At 43.3% G+C, this 19302-nt stretch overlaps 1 protein-coding gene across 14 annotated transcripts in view; it reads right to left on the bottom strand.

Moving 5' to 3' along the window:
- LOC119178128 (uncharacterized) overlaps positions 1-19302 on the bottom strand; it is a 435306-nt gene that overhangs the window by 357060 nt on the left and 58944 nt on the right. For 13 of the 14 annotated variants that reach the window (XR_012894531.1, XM_075890939.1, XM_075890937.1 and 10 more), the window contains 2 exons: positions 14774-14956; positions 4984-5049 (listed from right to left, as the gene is read on the bottom strand). Coding sequence is in view for 13 of the 14 variants with exons in the window: in XM_075890939.1 (XP_075747054.1) it covers positions 4984-5049; positions 14774-14956 (249 nt within the window). In the remaining variant the exon portion in view is untranslated. The remainder of the gene's footprint in view (positions 1-4983; positions 5050-14773; positions 14957-19302) is intronic. The other variant, XM_075890944.1, reaches the window with a different exon arrangement.

Here is a 19302-nt window from a genome sequence, read left to right as displayed (position 1 = left end):
CTTCCAGACTTCAACGAAGCTCCAAGACAGTGGGTAAAGAAGCATGAATAGTACCGACCCCCAAGACATAGTCTTGGTCCATTACAAAGAGGCCAACTTGTCAGGATACGAGGAGACTCGTGGGCACAGAAAGCAAAGGTTCTGAGTGCGACTGATCAACCCAAGCAGCGCCTCCTCTATTTTTCAGTGCCTAGGCGAACGCTCTCTTCAGGCCGCAGAGTGCGCGCTTCGACTCCGCTCGCCGCTGTCGCATTATGACGCTGCGCGAGTAGACTACGGGATGCTGGCGCTCACCGGCTGCGCGTATTAGGAAGCTTGCGAATTCGTGTTTTCATGCAATTTAATATGCAGTCGTGCTTCTTGATGGCTTTCATGGATGCAGGGAAGATGAAAAGTAACACGAACGTAGTGGCGCGCTGTTTTGACCTGGCTGTGTCAAGCCGTGCTACCGGTTTGATATATGCATACGAGTTTTAAAGCATTCACGTTTTATTTTCTTTATCAAGTTATTGCAACCTCATTATTCGCATGCCTCAGTGTATATTACTGCTGTGTACCACTCAGCATATCTGATGAAACAAAAGTTGATGAGAGTCAGCATTCAACTTTAAACTTTAACGGCGCCTGTTCAAAACATAGGCAATGATTGCAGAAATTGCACCGCATATGGAGCTGTTCTTGTTTATTTTATGATGATTTTATTGTTTAAACTTTCTAATGGTGAAATCACCTGCCATAGTTCCTCACTTTCTGACATTAGCTTTTTCTCGGTGGCAACACATGTAATGCTTTGCAAAGGAAATGGGTGATGACCTATATCCCTGGAAGCAGTATTGAGGCATTTTGTGCTATTGAGTGCATGAGCTCTACAGGCTTGTGCATAGTGCGCTACGCCACTAGAGAGTAGCAAGCATCGAGGAACTTTAGGCACCCAAGCTTTCAATATTAGGTCCTAGCAAAGGCTTCTCTCAAAAATCAACTTTCAGTAAGTCAAAAAAGCAACTCTCAGTCAAGCGAACACCACGGTGACAAAACGATTTTTTGTGGATTACTGGCATCAGTTATCTGGTATCGGCCTAGCAAACGATGCGTGAGCCCCTCGATCAAGTAGTGCTGAACGACACATGCCTTCGAAATGAGCTAGGTGTTCAGAACAACAAGTGCTTCACGATTCTCGTTTCCAAGTTTCCATTGCATTAAGCTTAAACAATGTGAATACAGCCAAAAACCGAGCCGTATAGCAATGCGTCCGAATACAGCAACAGCATTCGTTTGCGCGAGAGGAGACCGCGGCGGCATCTCTACTCCAGTTGCGGTGCCTAGCGGCGAAATGTCACACTAGCACCGACGGCCGCTTCCTATTGAAATTCGCTTGTTCACCCAGGCATTGAAAAAATAGAGGGGGCGCTGACCCAGGTTGTACCAGGTCGCCACCAAAGACGGCAGTGTATTACGCCACAACTGCCAACACCTAAGGGTTATGGCTGAACCTTTCAGCATTTCGCCTAGTGTTGACGACATTCCCAATGACTTGCACGAGGACGTGTGCACTGACTCGGTCATATCTAACGATGAAAGCGCACCCGACGCTGCACCATCGATGTGAGAACCAAGAAAAACAGAGCGCGAAAGAAGGCAACCACAGCGGTTGAGATATGTCGGCTACTTCGTGCAAGTTCTGTGAACTCAAACCCTTCGGAAGTGAATAGATGTTGTGTTATTTTGAAGAGACTGGCTTCTCGTCAAAACATTACACTGATTTCATTTCTTTCCAAGAGAAAAGGATGTATCGGGTAAATAAGCTGAAGTGATGCGCGTCTGCAAGCAGCATCGTCGGCGCTTGCTCACCACTTGTGTGCCTTTTCCCCTACGGGTATTAAATGTGTGCGAAATAAAGGCTGGGTGCTTTTGCTGTCTGCTGAGAACTGGTCACTGTTGAGACACAGTTGGCACAGCAACTGATATAACTGCCCCTGATTTTTACTATGTACCAGCCTCAGATACGATAACACGGAAGAGCATGCCATCCTTTTGCATCATAGCACTGAAAACATCAAGAACGAGCTTATTGCAGCCTTCTATCAGCTTTACTAGATTGGAAAGCTTGAGATCATTGCAGAGCTTCTTAGCTTTCTTCCTGACAAAAATCAAGGCAATATCTGAGCGGCAGTCAAATAGACGGTTAATAGCTTCAAAAGCATTCCGAAGAAATATGCTCTTTGGAAGAACGGCAAACCTGCCCTCTTTATCTGCAGGCACTAGACACAGCTCGTGCTGTCTAAGAATGACACAATGAGCTTGTCCCGTCTCCTTCGCTCGTCTTATGTACGTGTATTTAGCGCTTACACAAGTTATGGACTGTGGAATGCCTGTCCGCCTCTACAGAAGCCATACTTTGGCTGTATTGGCATGTAAACCAAGTGATTTCAGGACGCAATTCCAGACTGGAAGCAAAGAAGTTGGATGGGTATTTGTATAGGTACAAGTGGTCTTCCAGAACCCTCACCAATTTGGCCGATCGCGTAACGATTAATCTTACTTCCATTCCGATTACATGCGCAGCACGTGTAGGAGTGTTGTCTATGCTGTATAAACCTACACAAGTTCAAGTGCATACCTTGCAAAAAATGATGAGTCATGCACCTGGCCATGGTCATGAATAATCAGCTCACACGTGTTGCCCAATATAAGACTTTCACACCTGTGCTCACAGCTCGTGCTTTGCGACACATATGTTTTACTTGCAGCAAGTTTACCCAAACTATGTTTTATCTACAGTTTTATCCACCCTAATGGGCTAGTTGGTATGCGGCTCGACTGTTGACTGAAAATCATGGAATCCCAAGGGGACATGGCCATTGGCCGAGGGTTGGCTAAGGGTCGGCAAACCAGTCGGTGGCCAGTTTAGTCGGCGAGACTACCAAAAAAAGTGGCCAGTCTGTGACTAGCCATTGACCAGGTCAGCAGTAGGTCAATCAGTGTGCTTGCCCCGAGGTCGCCAGTTTACATTGGGCCGACCTCTTTTTTAGATCAGTGACAAATGCAAGCACGGGTGATCACGCTTGTCAATTTACCCATCGTATAAGCAGAAATGCATGTCTATACGGAATTTTTTTAAATATGGACAGTGACATCACTTTAATTTGGGCATAGTTGCAGTGTATGTGCATACACTGCAAAGTGTAATATTCAGTCTAAAGTGCAATATTCTAGCTAAAAAGTTATTCTTACATCAATTTCAAGAAAGCGTACCAAGGAAAGGTAAGATAATTATGCCACACCTATAAATTAAATTTTTTTCGCATTTTAAAATGCGCTACTAGGGCCAAGAAGAAGATACACATCTGTGGGATAGTAGTGGCAGCTGCAACCACTTGGACGGCTGATTTGACAGGAGACAGCAGAGCAGCTATAGCGTGCGAACAGCATGGTTCCAAATTCGGTGAGTATTTATGCCCCACTTCTTCGTAAAATTAACATTAAGACGACAAAGAAAGCGCAATGTCATGTCCTTTGAACGGTGTTAAACATCCGTGACCCCCTAAGAAGCTCTCTTCCCTGCCCTTATACGCACTCCCGTGCAGCGATCGTGTCAGGTTTAGAGGTGTATGGCTTCAAGAATGAAGTGTAGCAAAAATCTTTGTTAACAAGAAAGGGTACAATATTCTGGCCATGCTTTCTTTCCTTGGTCGTATAACACTCTGACTGAATACAAAACCGCATTCGATTGAACCGCAGTTTGATTACAGACACCTTGACATCAACCTCGCGGGGTGCTCTCAAGAAAAGCACAGTATTTGCGTCGCAGTGTCTGAGTACATTGCTACACTATTCAAGCAATAGCATGTCATGGTTCGCGAAACTTGTACAACTGCACGCAAAGCCAAATTTGGACACTACCTCTAAATAAGTGGTCGCTGCTTTTTTGCATGCTATAAGCTGTTTCCATCTTTTTGGGCTGAAAATATTGTTACATCTACTGTATCAGTGATTTGAGACTTCTGTTGCTTATAGCTTGTAGAGCATAATGCTTGGGTTAGATTCCTGCTGGGACCCCGATATTTATTCACTGCATTTGATAAGTGACCGCTGCTAACGCCATTTTTTTAATGCTGTCACATTTTGTTACCTATGTCTGTTCTCATCGTTTCTGGGTAGACACACTGTCAATCACCAGTACACACACGCCCGCATACCCCCTCATACCCAAATGCCCACAGCCGCAGTATGGGGGTATGCGCCACACGTGTCTGGAGAAAAGGGTTTGATATGTACGTGACAGAATGTTCACTTAGTTCATGCCCTAACCAAACCGTCATATTCTTCGAACCCTCCTACCCTCTTCTTTTCTCAGTAGGTACACAGAGGTCTCCCCTCTGTGTCCCGACTGTGGGGCGGTTAGCGACCTTAAGCACATGCTCTGGGCATGCCCCTTTTTGCAGCACCACACAATCCACGGTTTGACAGAGGAAGCCTTCTCTGCTTTTCTCACGAGCCATGACTGGCTTGGCCAACTCCGGGCTGTCCAGAAAGCCCACGATGCGGCGGTGAGGCTTGGCCTCCCTGTCCCAACGTGGGAGCAGCCTGTAGTGTTGCCCCTATAAAAACGGGGTGAAGATTCTTCCAGACCCGAATAAAATTAACTATCTATCTATTCTACCCTCTTAGACTAGTTTTGGTCCACACCAAGTTAGAAGGTGAACCCAAGCGCACTCCCAGACGTAGGCGGATGGATGGAGTGAATAGAATGGAATGAAATAGAGAAGACAGACAGACAGACAGACAGACGGACGGACGGACGGACAGACAGACACCGCATATCCCGTACTGCTGAGTGCAGCAGTACGGGATATGCGAAAGTAGCCTTTCTGCAGTGGACAGCAATGGCCCTAGTAAGTCACAATAGACCTTACTTTACTCCCTAACCTCATCATGAATCACAAGTGAGACACAATGCGCACTATTACAGCCAAAGCCTCTCACCTTCCTCAGCAGCATCAGCATGTTCTCCGAGTGACAGGCACGGGCACTCCTGTGCAGTGCTGTTTGCTGCAATGAAATTCAGACGTGTAGACAAGGCTTTAGGAATAACAATGCTCTGGCAAACATATTGATTATTACGGTGCCATCGAGACTATCACTACCAAGATCATCAATTCTTAGATTGTAAAGTCTTTGTTATTTATTCATTAGAAACCCCGCAGCACCCGAAGGCCTTACATGATATTAATTGAGGATTTACATCAATAAATAAAGTACATCTTCGTTCGCACACATAATAAACTTTGCCCACACATAAACAGCTAAAATACATCTTCGTTCAAGTTACAGCACGAGATTACAGCAGTGAATAAAAAAATTCACAACTTTGCCGCAAAGAAGAAGCAATAAATGCGATGGAAACAAATGGGAAGATCACACGAAAAATGGCAAGCAGATTTAAATGTGCCCCGCGTTTCTCACGCACAAATGACGCACAAAACGTACTCACAGGTACAGATGAACGCGAATACACGTCTCGGTTTTCACTTCGCTGTGTCTGAAAAGTGCGTCCTTTTCACAAACGGAGACTGTGCAATGTGTACAATGACCTTTGTGCGTGCAGTAACTACAACAAAATCGTTTCAGTGAAAGCCCAACGGGTACGATTGTCCCCAAAGCGAGATAAGCGTGCGCACACATGAGCGTCCCCTCTCTGCAGGGCAACGTACGCGTGGGAGATAAGAGCCCACGCTGTTGCATCGTGACGATCCGGCGACGCGCGCTCATTGCACCATCTCGCTGGTAATGCTGAAAACACAATAGGTTCTCCCGAGATTAGCGTCGCTAGCGGTAAGTGGTAGGTAAAAATAGCTTGCCATTTAAGCATTGAAGAAGGTGCTTTTTCGTGTCTCAGTGGTTAACACCTCGCGCTTCCAATTCAGAGGTTGGACATTTCATTCCGCCCGCCAGCGTTTTTTTTCTGGATTATTTTCCTTTCTTGCGTTTTCATATATAGGGATACGTATACATATATGGTAAATGACAGCGACGCTGACGCCGGCAGGAAAACCCAGCCAAGAGTGACCATGTAATTGCTATCGCAATATTACATCTTCGTTCTCACTATGCACTTGCTTTTCAGTTAGCTTACTAAGCTGTTTAATAGTTCTAGGAAAAAATGCATTGGTATACAGTTTGGTTTTAGCTGGGTGTTCTAGGATTTTGCAACTATGATCGAAACTTTTTGGTTTGTTCGAGAGCAGCAGTGAAGGTTACTTTGGTGGGGTCCCACGCGACACAACTGTACTGCAAGATAGATCTGGTACAAGTAGTGTATGCCATACGTTTTAAATTCACATGCGAACATGACAGGTTTGTTAGAATTAAACTTAAAGCCTCACTAGCTTTGACTATGAGTGTCAACCTGAGGCCTCCATGAACATTCACATAATAGTAGAACACCTAGGTACTTATCTGCACTATCTTGTTTGAACTGTACATTGTTCAGGTGGTACCAAGACTAGAATGGTTTTATCCTCTTAGTTAGTACATTAGTTCGCTATGTGACCTAGATGGGTTTGTAAAATATGACTATCAGATTCAGTCGTGATTTCGCTGTATATATAATACAGCCGTCATCAAATAACTTTATGAATGATTTAATGTGTTCAACTATGTTGTTTATGTAGATTAAAAACAATAAGGGTCCTAGAACCCTACCTTGCAGATTGCGCGAAGTCACTGCTATTGACGAAGACTTGATATTATTTAAGACGATGGACTGGGTTCTACTATTCAATTAATTTTGTATCCATGTTTGAAAATTTTTATTTAGATAATGCAGCGAGCTTTACACCCAAGCGCTTATAGGACACTGAGTCAAATGCTTTTTGGAAATCTCTAAAAACCGTGTCTACTAGTTGAGTGTTACAGGATTAACGTTTTCGCGAAACCATTCTGGGAGGGAGTAAAAAGAGTGAATAGGAATTTAAATAACTTGGTATGTAAAATGTGTAAAATGTGTTCAAATATTTTGCAACATACCGATGTTAATGAAGTTGACCTGTAAATTTTTCTGAGTTTTTATCTCCAGATTTGAAAACTGGTGTAACGTTTGCTGTCTTCTAATCTTAGGGAATAAGACCAGTTGCAAGGGACAAATTATAGATAATAGTTAAATATGGAGCAATAGTTTCATGACACTCTTTGAGGACTGTTGGGAATAGTCCATCAGGCCAAATAGTTTTTGTTGCATCTAGGTAGACATACTTGTGTATAGTTTACGGACTAACTAAAGTGAGATAACCTGCAGTTTGCACCTTGTTTTTCAGCGAATAGTTATGTTAGCTCTTGTAAGAATTTTTGAAACCTAAAATTCTTCAATTTAGGCCTTAAATATGCATATTTTATATTTCGAATTCTTTATATATTGAACTATTTCACGATCCCCTTCGAGTTCGATATATCTGGGATCGACTGTATTAATATTAATATTATTATTATCATTATTATTATGGTTCGTTTCCACCAATACACAGCTGATGGAAGGGGTGAAAATAAAAGCGACTATCCGCTTGACTAAGTTCTCACCCTCCAATGTACATAAGGCAGTGGCGGTGGCAGCAAGAGAACACCACAGCCAACAAAAAAACACAACATTAGCAAAATTAGGAATCATAAAGCTTTCAAACTCACTGTAGACGGTTCTGCTGGCAAAAAACCATACACACACAGTGCTATAAACATATATAGAAATGTAAATCAAGTCGCAACAAGTTAACCACAAATACAATAAACATATGATTTACGTGCAGCAATGATTGCATTTTCATCCCTTGGGTTTTTGTTTATTGTTTTTCCTAATTGTTAGCTACAAACTTTGAAGATAGGGTCTTAATTGTCAGGAGCATTAATAAAATATGGGTGAAGTTGAAAAAGGGCGATATCTTTTATGTTAACACCTGATGAATATAATCTGTTTAATTGTAACAATAGCTGATAATTTTTGTTGTCCATAGCTCTTGTAGGAGGAAGCTTCCAAGGTGGTTGATAACGGTGGGGGTATTTTGGTTGTTCACGTTTCATAGAGGCGATATCTGGGTTAGTAGATAAACATTTTTTTTTTGTTCGATCTTATAGGGGCTTAAAAGCCTGCAAATGTATAGGTTGTATATATTGATGATTTCATGTTCACTGAACAAGTGATCTGCTGCGTGTCTGTGAGGAAGGTTACAAATTTGGCATAGGATTCTATTATGAAGAGATTAGATTTTTCGTAGATTAGTTTTAGTCGTTGTCACCCACACTAGCCTGCAGTAGTTGAAAGGAATAAAGCATGGTATATAGCAAGCTTTGCCTTCAAAGGTAGAACAGATTGATGTCTCCAAAGTATAGCATTTTCTCTCAATGCTTTTATTAAAACGCTATGGATATGATCATTCCATTACGAAAGCTGTGCGAAATAAACTCCTAGTGATTTCATTAACCGGATCATTTTAAACTGGTTGGAATTCATAGCACAAATGTACTAAAGTATCACATTTTTTTTACGGAATTAATAATTACAGCTTTAGTTTTAGTATTTGCATTACCTGACAGTGCATTTTCCTTTGTCCAAAGTTCTAGCTTACCTAAACTATTATTACCGTGGAAAGATAACTCAGTGTGTGTGTATCAGCTTACAGAAGGATCATGGTGTAATCCACATAAATATTAAATCTGTATTGATCATCACTGTTCGCAGTATCATTAATATAAATGTTAAAGAGAAGAGGCCCAAGTGTACTGCCGTGTGGCACACCGGTTGTAATATGTGTGTTGGACTGAAAACTGCTGATTTTAACGTATTGCTTCCAACGAGATAAATAGCATGTTATTAAATCCAAAACATGCCGTCTAATACCACATCAATTTAATTTTTTAACTAATATTCTGTGTACTATGCAATGAAACGCTCTGGTAGAACCACTAAAAATGCCTAAAATTAACTTATTTATTTCTACTTCATCAAGAATATATTATTTTTTATGAATCAAAGCAATTTCTGTAGAACAGTTTTTTCTAAATTCCATACTGAGAATCAGTAATTATTGTTGCATTGTAAAAACTTCTCCATGCATTTCAGCATAATTTTTTCCAAACATTTAAAAAAACAGGAAAGATACTAATTAGCCTATAATTGTCAAAGTCATTTCTGTATCTCTTTTTGTAATGCACGATTGCTTTGCTATTTGCATAGCCGAAGGAAATGTTGCGGTTTGCAGGCACAAATTAAAGATACAGCGATGGAAGCGACATTTTGCCTTTTGGAGCAGATTCTGGAGCAGAAAAAAATGGTGCTTTGAAGCAGGCTGAAGTGTTTTCAGAGCAGAAAAAATGCTATAGCTTAAGGTTGCTATTAGTGTTTTCGAAGCAGATGCATGCTCGTAATGACTCCTGAAGCCTAAAACATCACTTAAGCATCTGATGAATATTTATATTTAATATTAAACATGCCGCATACTAGTATGCAGCTAGTATACAAGCAGTATAGTTGGCGTAAATCCTGGACAGGGGGTTAAAGGGGTCAAGAGAGTCTGGAGTTTTCTGGCTGTGGAGGACACCTCTTGCAAGTGTCCTACTTGAGAGTTAGCTTTAGCACGTGATATAATTGAGTTAACAGTTAAGTATAGCGCACTCAACCTTTTCAAAGGCTTTTTCACCTTTTACTGTGTACCTGTGGTAAATGCCTCTCAGCTGTGTGAACTATGGAAATCGAAAAAAGGTGAAAAAAAGAGACTGAATAGAACAATGCGATTGTTTGAGCTCAGATCCCATGCTCAATTTTTTTTATTTGATTTGAAAGCATGATTTAATTCCTATATAAATAAATATACAAACCCGATTAAAAATACAAATTGGGCACCATGACCTAATCTTTGTCACCCCTTGAAATTTTTCTGGATTAGCATACTAAGATGATAGTGTATACAGCTTGCTTTTGGTTTTCCTTATGCTCACGGGATGGTCCCATGGCTCTACTTCATTCTTTTTAGCTTGCCAACACCACTTTGGAGCAGGTTTAGCGCAGTTACTAGCAAATATTGCACTTTGAAGTAGCATGGAGCAGCATTTCTATATTGGAGCAGTTTGGAGCGATTGGAGCAGCCCTTCCATCACTAAAAATACTATGTGTAAGCAGTGCACAGATTAATTTCATGACACATTTTACTGAAGAACTTTTATGTTGTTTAAGTCACATGATGTACTGTTTGAAAGCTCAGAAAACATTTCTGTTACTTCAGTCTCCCCTACTGGTTCAAGAAAAATAGTAGATGAACATCTGGTTGCCAGCTACTATGTTCTTGTGTATAAGAAACCCCACCCCTAGCTCTATTCTGTCAACTAATCCCCGTTAACGTAGAACGTGTCGTGTCCATTCTTTAGCACTGTATAAGACACACATGTTCTTTTAACTTCGCCGAGCCCTATTACATACCATTTAACACCCTCTAACTCGTCGAATAGCACAGCTAGACTAGCCTCACCATATTGCGTTCTAGCGTTAAATGTAGCCAAGGTAAGATTCCAATGGTGGCTTGTCCGGACCCAGAGATTCTTAGCACCCTCCGCTGCAATGCGGGTCTGAACGTCGCCTTGGAAAGTTGCTTTGCAGCTGCAGGGAACTGTGGTCCGAAAGTTAATTGGCGAGTTCATATTTAAAATTACTTTACCGAAATCACTATTCACTTCGACCCTAGAATTCATCATTTGCACAAACACAGAGTTCAGCAATAATGTACTCCTATTTTATAGCCCCCACGAGATATCGTGATCTGTGGGGTTTAACGTCCCAAAACCACCATACGATTATGAGACACCGTAGTGGAGGGCTCTGGAAATTTTGACCACATGGGGTGCTCTAACGTGCACCCATATCTGAGCATTGGGGGATACAATCTACCCAAAGCTATTTACCGTTGCTTACAGGAGGTTTTCAGAGGCCTAGAATGAGAACAGTTAGGCATAATAGTTAATGGAGAGTACCTTAATAATCTGCACTTTACCGATGACATTAATTTGTTGAGTAACTCAGGGGACAAATTGCAACTCACGATTATCAAGTTAGACAAGAAGAGCAGAGAAGTAGGTCTTAAAATTATTCCACAGAAAACGAAGTAATGTACAACAACTTCGGAAGAGAACAGCGCTTCGAGATAGGTAATAGTGCACTAGAAGTTATAAAAGACTATGTCTACTTATGACAGGTAATAACCGCGAAGCCCAACCACGAGATTGAAGTAACTAGAAGAATAAGAATGGGTGGAGCACATTTGGCAAGCACTCTCAAATCCTGACAGGTAGATTGCCACTATCCCTCAAGAGGAATGTATATAACAGTTGCATCTTGCCGGTACTTAGCTACGGAGCAAAGACCTGGAGACTTACAAAGAGGGTTAAGCTTAGATTGAGGGCGACGCAGTGAGCATTGGAAAGAAAAATAGTAGGTGCAACCTTAAGAGACAAGAAGAGAGCAGAGTGGATCAGGGAACAAAACGGGGTTAAGGATATCATAGCTGAAATCAAGAAGAGGAAATGGACATGGGCCGGAAATGTATCGCGTAGACAGGATAACTGCTGGTCATTAGGGGTAATAACTGTATTCCCAAATAAGGCAAGCAGGTTAGGGGAAAACACAAAGTTAGATAGGCAGATGAAATTAAGACGTTTGTGGGTATAAAATGGCAGCAGCAAGCACCGGATCGAAATGACTAATTAAACATGGGAGAGGCATTCGTCCTGCAGTAGACGTAGTCAGGCTGATGATGATGATGATATCTGAGCACATGGGCCTACAGAACTTTTGCCTTTGACAAAAATGCAGCCACCGCAGCCGGGATTCGATCCCACGACCTGCGGGTCAGCAGCCGAGTACCTTTGCCACTAGACCATCGTGGCAGGGCCCCCCATATATCAAGGCCTTTGCAGAAGCTGTCCAACATTTATAGTGTACCCACAATACATTCCCTTTGTACCCACTGTACATCCCCTTTGTTCAAATGTAATTCCATTTGCTAACACAGGTGTTTAGCCAAATGGACCAGTAGGTAAGTAACGCAGCTTCAACGCATGGTGCTCTACATTGAAAACCCAGCACGATTGAGAAAAATTGTTTTACGTGTTTATGCTCTCAAATGATTCCTTGATATGACAGAGACAGCTAGGTTGAATCAGAACAGAAATGCACATACATTCAAAATGTTATTGAGCAAGCAGTGACAAACACACTTGAACGGGCTTTACAAAACTTTTTTTTGAAGCGCCTACATCAGTACTTATCACATAAACGCATAGTGGCGCTCGTCAGAACTATCGGGAGCGAAAATTACAATGCTGGGCATAGGTCTGTGATAAGATAATCGTAATATAATAAGTGACTGCAACACTGCATGAAAAAAAAAAAAAGGAACGTTATTTGGTTGCATATTTTTTAGTATGCTTTTTTACTGAGTGCCTTATAGACTAACATTCTCAAACCTCCAGCTTCAAAACTGCAGCGCCAGCCAAAGAATGCACTGAACGCCACTATGCTTGACAAAATGCACTGGGGACGCTTCAGACATCATTGTTGGGATAAACTGAATGGGAAAAAATGTAAAAGTGTTGATATAGGCAGTGTTGGAACTACATCACTGAAAACACAATAGAGGGATTTGCGAGCTGCCTCAATTAGGATGTGCAGTTCACTCATCAAGCATTACATTGTTAGTTACGATTACAAAAGTGTCATCAATACATTAGAGATGGCAAAAAGGCATGCAAGCTGCTGATAAATAGCTAACGTGGTTGCTTATGCTAGTTGGGCTTATTTGCCGAATACTGCTCAAGTATATATTGCGCTGTTCCAGCAAATAAATCTTGTTCTAAGTCAGTGCCGCTGTCTGTCTCCTTTTTTTCTTGTCCCTCGTTATTGGCGCTGCTTTTATGTGAATAATGCCGATAAATAGGGCTTTCAATTCATTAGATTGGAGCGCCCTCCAATGTAACAGGGCAAGGAAACTGCAGTCAGGTGACCTTGTGTAAATCAAGTTGAATGCAGGCATCTATTTTGTTATATTTTGAGTGTTCTAGGCTGAATGACTTCAGGCTGCATGCCCCTATCGCTGCCATTCTAGCTGTGCTAACCTCTTCAGCCTTCTGTCTACACAGTCTGAAAGTAAAAAGAATGTGCAACGAAGAGGTCTTAGATGTTTTGAAGGGTCCCCTTTAACATAACCTACGATTTTCACGAATCAATTTCCAACAGCAGAGTTGTTCTAGCTAGACCAATCCTTGTACAGCCAGGTCAACCAGAGGAGGAAGGAAGATGAATGTGTCAGAGCAGCTGCGCCACACAAGTCGCATGACCAGCAAGCTGTTTAAGGAAGGAACCAATCAGAGAGCATGCTAGGGAAGGGTAACAAACTCCACATGGCTCACATGAAAGCGGTAGCGTGAACATCAGCAGCAAAGCCCGAGCTAGTAGAATAGGAATCACAAGCCAAGCCACAGTAGAGGAAAGCCCTCAACCTCGAGGTTTGAAAGAAAGAAACCGCAAAGGAGATGAAGTCTACCACAGCAAAGCATCCAACCAACAACAGCACTAAAACTGCACCATGGATCACAGCAAAACCAATGTACAAAACAAAAAAACAGCAACGAAACACTGAGAATCACAAAAAAACACAGAAAAACATGACCACAATAGTCGTTCCTGTGGTGTTTCCTTTGGTGGAAGTACATACCACACCATAATTCACCATGGTTTTGCCAAGTAACAAAGTATCTACCATGCGTCAGTAGTAGCACTTCGCTTGGAACCGACCTTAACATCAGTAAAGCATTGCATGCACCTACTGTATGACATTATTTAATATTATTATTATTATTGGGGTTTAACGTCCTAAAACCATGATCTACTAATTATGAGAGATGCCGCAGTGGAGGGGTCCAGGAATTCCAGCCACCGGGGGTTCTTTACCATGCACGTAAATCTAAGCACACGGGCCTCAAGCATTTTCGCCTCCATCGAAAATGAAGCTGTCATGCCCTACTGCATGACATTCTGCTGCTATTAAAAACGCACACTAAGAGAATGCGACAACATGAGCGGCCCTTAAACTTATGTTTGGCTACTGTTTGCCTAGTGAACTACTTGTACCTAGTCGTGGAGCACACCAACTTGCCGTCACAGTTACTATCGGAGTATTTTGTAGATACACTTAGCGTGATGCATCGAGGCGGCTACATGGCCAAAAGCGAGCTAACTCAAAAGACTCTCTTTAAAGCAAGAGCCAACATACCTCGTTTGGCAAAAAGCGGCAAGATATGGCTGACAAGAAAATCGTAGTTCGGAAGTCCAGCCAGTGAGAGAACACAAAAACTTAGATTGCTGTCCACTTTGTTGATGCCGAGGCAAATTATAACGATCATTATGGCTGAGCCCTTTGTAATGTAATGAGTGGTCTGTTTTAAACCAACTGCTCATAACACCAATCATATAATGTGATGCTTGATTCTATGCATCAGCCAGACAACATTGCATCCGTTAATGTGACTTCTTATATAACAAAACACTTGTATACTAGTATCTTTTCCTGAAGAAGTTTCGATCACTGAGATTTCTCTGTGGTATAATGTTCCACTGACTGCGAAACATCATGCCTGGATTTGATTCCAGCACAAACCCTGGTCACTATTTCTCATTGTGTAAAAGGTCACACAGGTAGCACATGCCACAGCTGGGTTCTGATAGTAAGTCAAAATCTAGTACCTTAAGCTTGTCCTGTAAGTCAACTTGGCTGGCATCCATGCACTCCAGTAACATGGTTAAGACAGTGCGTGCCTGTGGCAAGGCGACGGTGGCTACACAGTGCAGAGGCGTGCATCCATGCACATCCCCTCTAGCCCAGGGTGCACCAGCAGACAGCAGAAGGCGCACCAGGCTTCTGTGAGCCTGCACAGAAGGTAAGCAGCTTCCATAGCTGCCGAGTCAATTTATCCACATTTGCCATGCAACAGGCATAGGGAACAGGGTTGCCAGGTTCAACTACTTTGCTGGGTCACTTGCGTGTAAGTTATCTCTATTTAAACCAAAAATCAATTGTTGAGTAGCCTGTTAGAAATCCTGCTTGTTCCTTTGGTTGATTGAATTCTAATGTTTTCTTTACTCTGTTAGCAATTACCTTTGTAAATAGCTTGTATACTACAAAGAGCGAGCTGATCAGCCTGTAATTCTTCAAGTCCTTGTCATCTCCTTTCTTATGTATTAAGATGATGTTAGCGTTCTTCCAAGACTCTGGTACTCTTCCCGTCAGGAGACACCTCGTAAACAGGGTGGCTAGTTTTTCTAACACAATCTGTCCTCCATCTTTCAGCAGATCTGATGTTACCTGATCCTCACCAGCAGCTTTTCTTTGCACACCACATTCATACTATCAATCAGGTAATAGAGAAATGCTCAGAGTATAACCAACCACTATACATAGCCTTCATAGATTACGAGAAGGCGTTTGATTCAGTAGAATTATCAGCCGTCATGCAGACACTGCGGAATCAGGGCGTAGATGAAGTATATATAAACATTCTGGAAGAAATCTACAGGGGATCAACTGCTACCATAGTGCTTCATAAAGAAAGTAACAGAATACCAATCAAGAAGGGTGTAAGGCAGGGGGACACAATCTCCCCAATTGTGTTTACCGCGTGCTTACAGGATGTTTTCAGAAGCCTAGAATGGGAACAGTTAGGGATAAGAGTTAATGGAGAATACCTTAGTAATCTGCGCTTCGCCGATGACATTGCATTGCTGAGTAACCCAGGAGACGAATTGCAACTCATGATTATGGAGTTAGACAAGGAAAGCAGAAAGGTGGGTCTTAAAATTAATCTGCAGAAAACGAAAGTAATGTACAACAACCTCGGAAAGGATCAGCGCTTCGAGATAAATAATAGTGCACTTGAAGTTGTAAAAGACTATGTCTACTTAGGGCAGGTAATAACCGCAGAGCCGAACCACGTGATTGAAGTAACTAGAAGAATAAGAATGGGGTAGAGCACATTCGGCAAGCACTCTCAAATTATGACAGGTAGATTGCCACTATCCCTCAAAAGGAAGGTATATAAGAGCTGTATCTTGCCGGTACTTAGCAACGGAGTAGAAACCTGGAGACTTTCAAAGAGGGTTCAGCTTAAATTGAGGACGACGCAGCGAGCAATGGAAAGAAAAATGGTAGGTGTAACCTTAAGAGACAAGAAGAGAGCAGAGTGGATTAAGGAACAAACGGGGGTTAAGGATATCATAGCTGAAATAAAGAAGAGCAAATGGACATGGGCCGGGCATGTAGCACGTAGACAGGATAACCACTGGTCATTAAGGGTAACTAACTGGATTCCCAGAGAAGGGAAGCGGGTTAGGGGTAGAGAAGGTTAGGTGGGCAGATGAGATTAAGAAGTTTGCGGGTATAAATTGGCAGCAGCAAGCACAGGACCGGGTTAACTGGCGGAACATGGGAGAGGCCTTTGTCCTGCAGTGGACGTAGTCAGGCTGATGATGATGATGATGATGATGATGAAACCAAAAATGTCACTGTCTGGTGATGCCGCAGTTCAAGCATCCGGTGTCAAAACGTGGGCACCAAGGCATGCTCAGTGACCATATTTTGGCCACTTAAAACAGAATTTGGAATAACACAAGCAAATGCTTTTGGATGCGTCGATTGGACTTGGGGAAAATTGTTGCATGGCACCTCATCTTACAGACCACCTATTATTTTCAATGCAACTATAAACCATATAGTCCATCACTATAAACCAACATAATCGAAAGTAGGGCTAGTTGGATATACATGGTATAACTGTCAGTTCAAGCGCACGAATAAACAGAAAAGAAGAGAGGACAAGCGCTTGTTCTCTCTTTCTTTCTGTTTATTCGTGCCCTTGAACTGACAGTTATACTATAAACCAAATTGTGATGAAGCTAAAAGCAGGCCCCATAAACTTTCAAGTTTCAGCAATGGCCGTAGAGGGCGAAAAAAAGCGACCGTGGCGAGTTCTATCAAGATGTGCGTATGGTGGAACTGCTCACTTCTCTTTTAGTAGTTTGATAAGTTAGTGTGCATTTTTCCTGTTAGGCTGCTCAAAGCGGCTAAATTATTTATTTCAAGCTGTACCAAAGGCCGTTAGAAGAGTAGTTACCGGATTGTTTTTCACAAATACTGTGGAAAATATTTTTGTATTACTTTTACTATGAACACAAAAGCGGTGACTCGTTTAACTACAACTCTCGCAGGACATATTTTTTCGACACTTTTGTCTTCATAAAGCACGTGTCCAATGTGGGCGCTAAGCATTCAGTGTTGTGGGGGTGCTGACACCCCCTGTAAAGTTGTTTGCACCGTGTGGCGCACGTCTCGCCCCAAGATTGCATTTCGGGTGACGACCGCCGGGCGATAGGTGGCGTTGTGTTCGCGTTGAGTACCACTGTTGGTAGAGTGGTAGCGCCGGCGGTGACCCCTGGCGGATGGCAGGCCTTGGTGGTAGGCGAGAGTTGAGCGAGCCTCTTCTGCGCATGGCGGTTACCGCGAACGGTTGTTTCTAGCGTGGGTCCTCGACGCGTGGTACCGCGGCCTGCGCGCCGGAGCCCACGTGGTAAGTCAAGCGTTGGCGACGCCGCCTTGGGTATGTTATTGTGTGTTTGGTGTGTTACTGTGTTATGATGTTTGTATGATAGTGTGTTAATTACGATTTATGAATCATTCGGCCGACGATATCGTCGTTATAAATTAGTCAAATAAATGTATGTTGTGTTGGTTTGTACTGACCGCGTCTTCTGTGTCCGTTCACTCCAAGAGCCCAGCTCTCGCCTCGTCGAGACCCCACACTGGCTGCCCAACGTGGAGCTCTCGGAGTATCGGAGGACAGTTTTTGCGGTTCGATACAGGCTTTTGTTGAGCCGGAGTAGAGTAGGCCTAGGGGAACTTCTTTGCTAGAGTTGGTGGTGTGCTTTGTTGAGAAGCGAGGGGATCGGTTTTGTAACGTGTTTGAATTTGTCAGCAGATTGACTTTCTATTTATTTATTTTTGCTTGCAAGTGTTGTTTTTTGTTGTTGTTGTTAGTTTTCAAAAGCATTGTTGAATTGGGACGAGAGCCATGCGATCTGCATCCTGGAGTGACCAAGGCCTAGAGCACGTGGTTTGTAGACCAGGCCCGAAGCAAGTGAGTACGGAAGCCTCATGGGTGGTCCGATTTTCTGTAAATAGCTTCTTCTATCTCCTTGGGCTCTGGGAGCTGGGCGTCGTTGCTGACTTGTATTGCGGCTCGACGCCAGGGCATCGTGACACCACCCGGGGTGGTGGACGCCGATCGCTTGGTAAGCTGCTGTGTGTGGCGAGAGATAGGGCCATCTCACAGAGTGGACATCTCTTCGTGGCTGCCTTTTCTGCGCCTTGGCTGGGTGCTGGGTGGATGCCGGTTGTAGCCGAGCGACTCATTAGGCCTAAGGCTCTGCGCAGCCGCCTGTCGCACGTGGCACAACTAGGTGGATCGTGGCGTTGAGGTGTTGTGCTCTGCTTCCCTCACCTCTTTTTTTTTTATCTTGCGATGCACCAGTTAGGAAAAGTAACTTTTGTTTTATTTTGATGGGCATCTTGGCCGCCACCGATTTATTAGCTAGCTGTACTGACCATCGTATCACGTGGCCGAAAAGCCCGAAGCTCCCTTCACTAGGCCTTGCTCTATTGTTTCTGTCGAGTTTTTTTTTTTTTTTTTGTGTATCTAGCCGAAGGAATGCCATCCACGGCCGGCTGTCTGCACATTGTCAGCGTCACTGGCCTGAAATGCGGTCGTGAGATCGGGCGACGGAGATGCCTGGGACCTGCGCAACTGCCTGCAGTCCGGCGCCCTCGTGAGTGCTGGTCGCAACTGGAAGACGTGTCGGCGCAAGCGACTGTTCGTCGCGCCGACGGTAACGTTGCTGTTGCGGGGCCGGTACCGAGGTGAAGTCGAGCCGGACAGTGCAGCAGTGTCGACCAGCGACGGTGTCGTGGTGCAAGAACATTATTGGACATGGGATGTCATTATTTTGTTGAAGCTTGTGTAGCTTATCTCTTTGTTTTCAGGATATGGTTTTATTTAAGGTTGGGGGAATGTGGGAGTGCTGACATCCTTTGTAAAGTTGTTTGCACCGCGTGGCGCAAGTGTCTCGCACAGAAGCCATGTTTCGGGGAGGTGACAATCGCCGGACGATAGATGGCGTTGTGTTCGCGTTGAGCACCCCTGTTGGTAGAGTGGTAGCGCCGGCGG

This window comes from Rhipicephalus microplus, chromosome 3 (assembly GCF_043290135.1).
Source record: "Rhipicephalus microplus isolate Deutch F79 chromosome 3, USDA_Rmic, whole genome shotgun sequence".
Classification (NCBI taxonomy): Eukaryota; Metazoa; Arthropoda; class Arachnida; order Ixodida; family Ixodidae; genus Rhipicephalus; species Rhipicephalus microplus.
The sequence above is the reverse complement of the archived record's forward strand: the minus strand, read 5'-3'. Positions and strand labels throughout refer to the sequence as shown.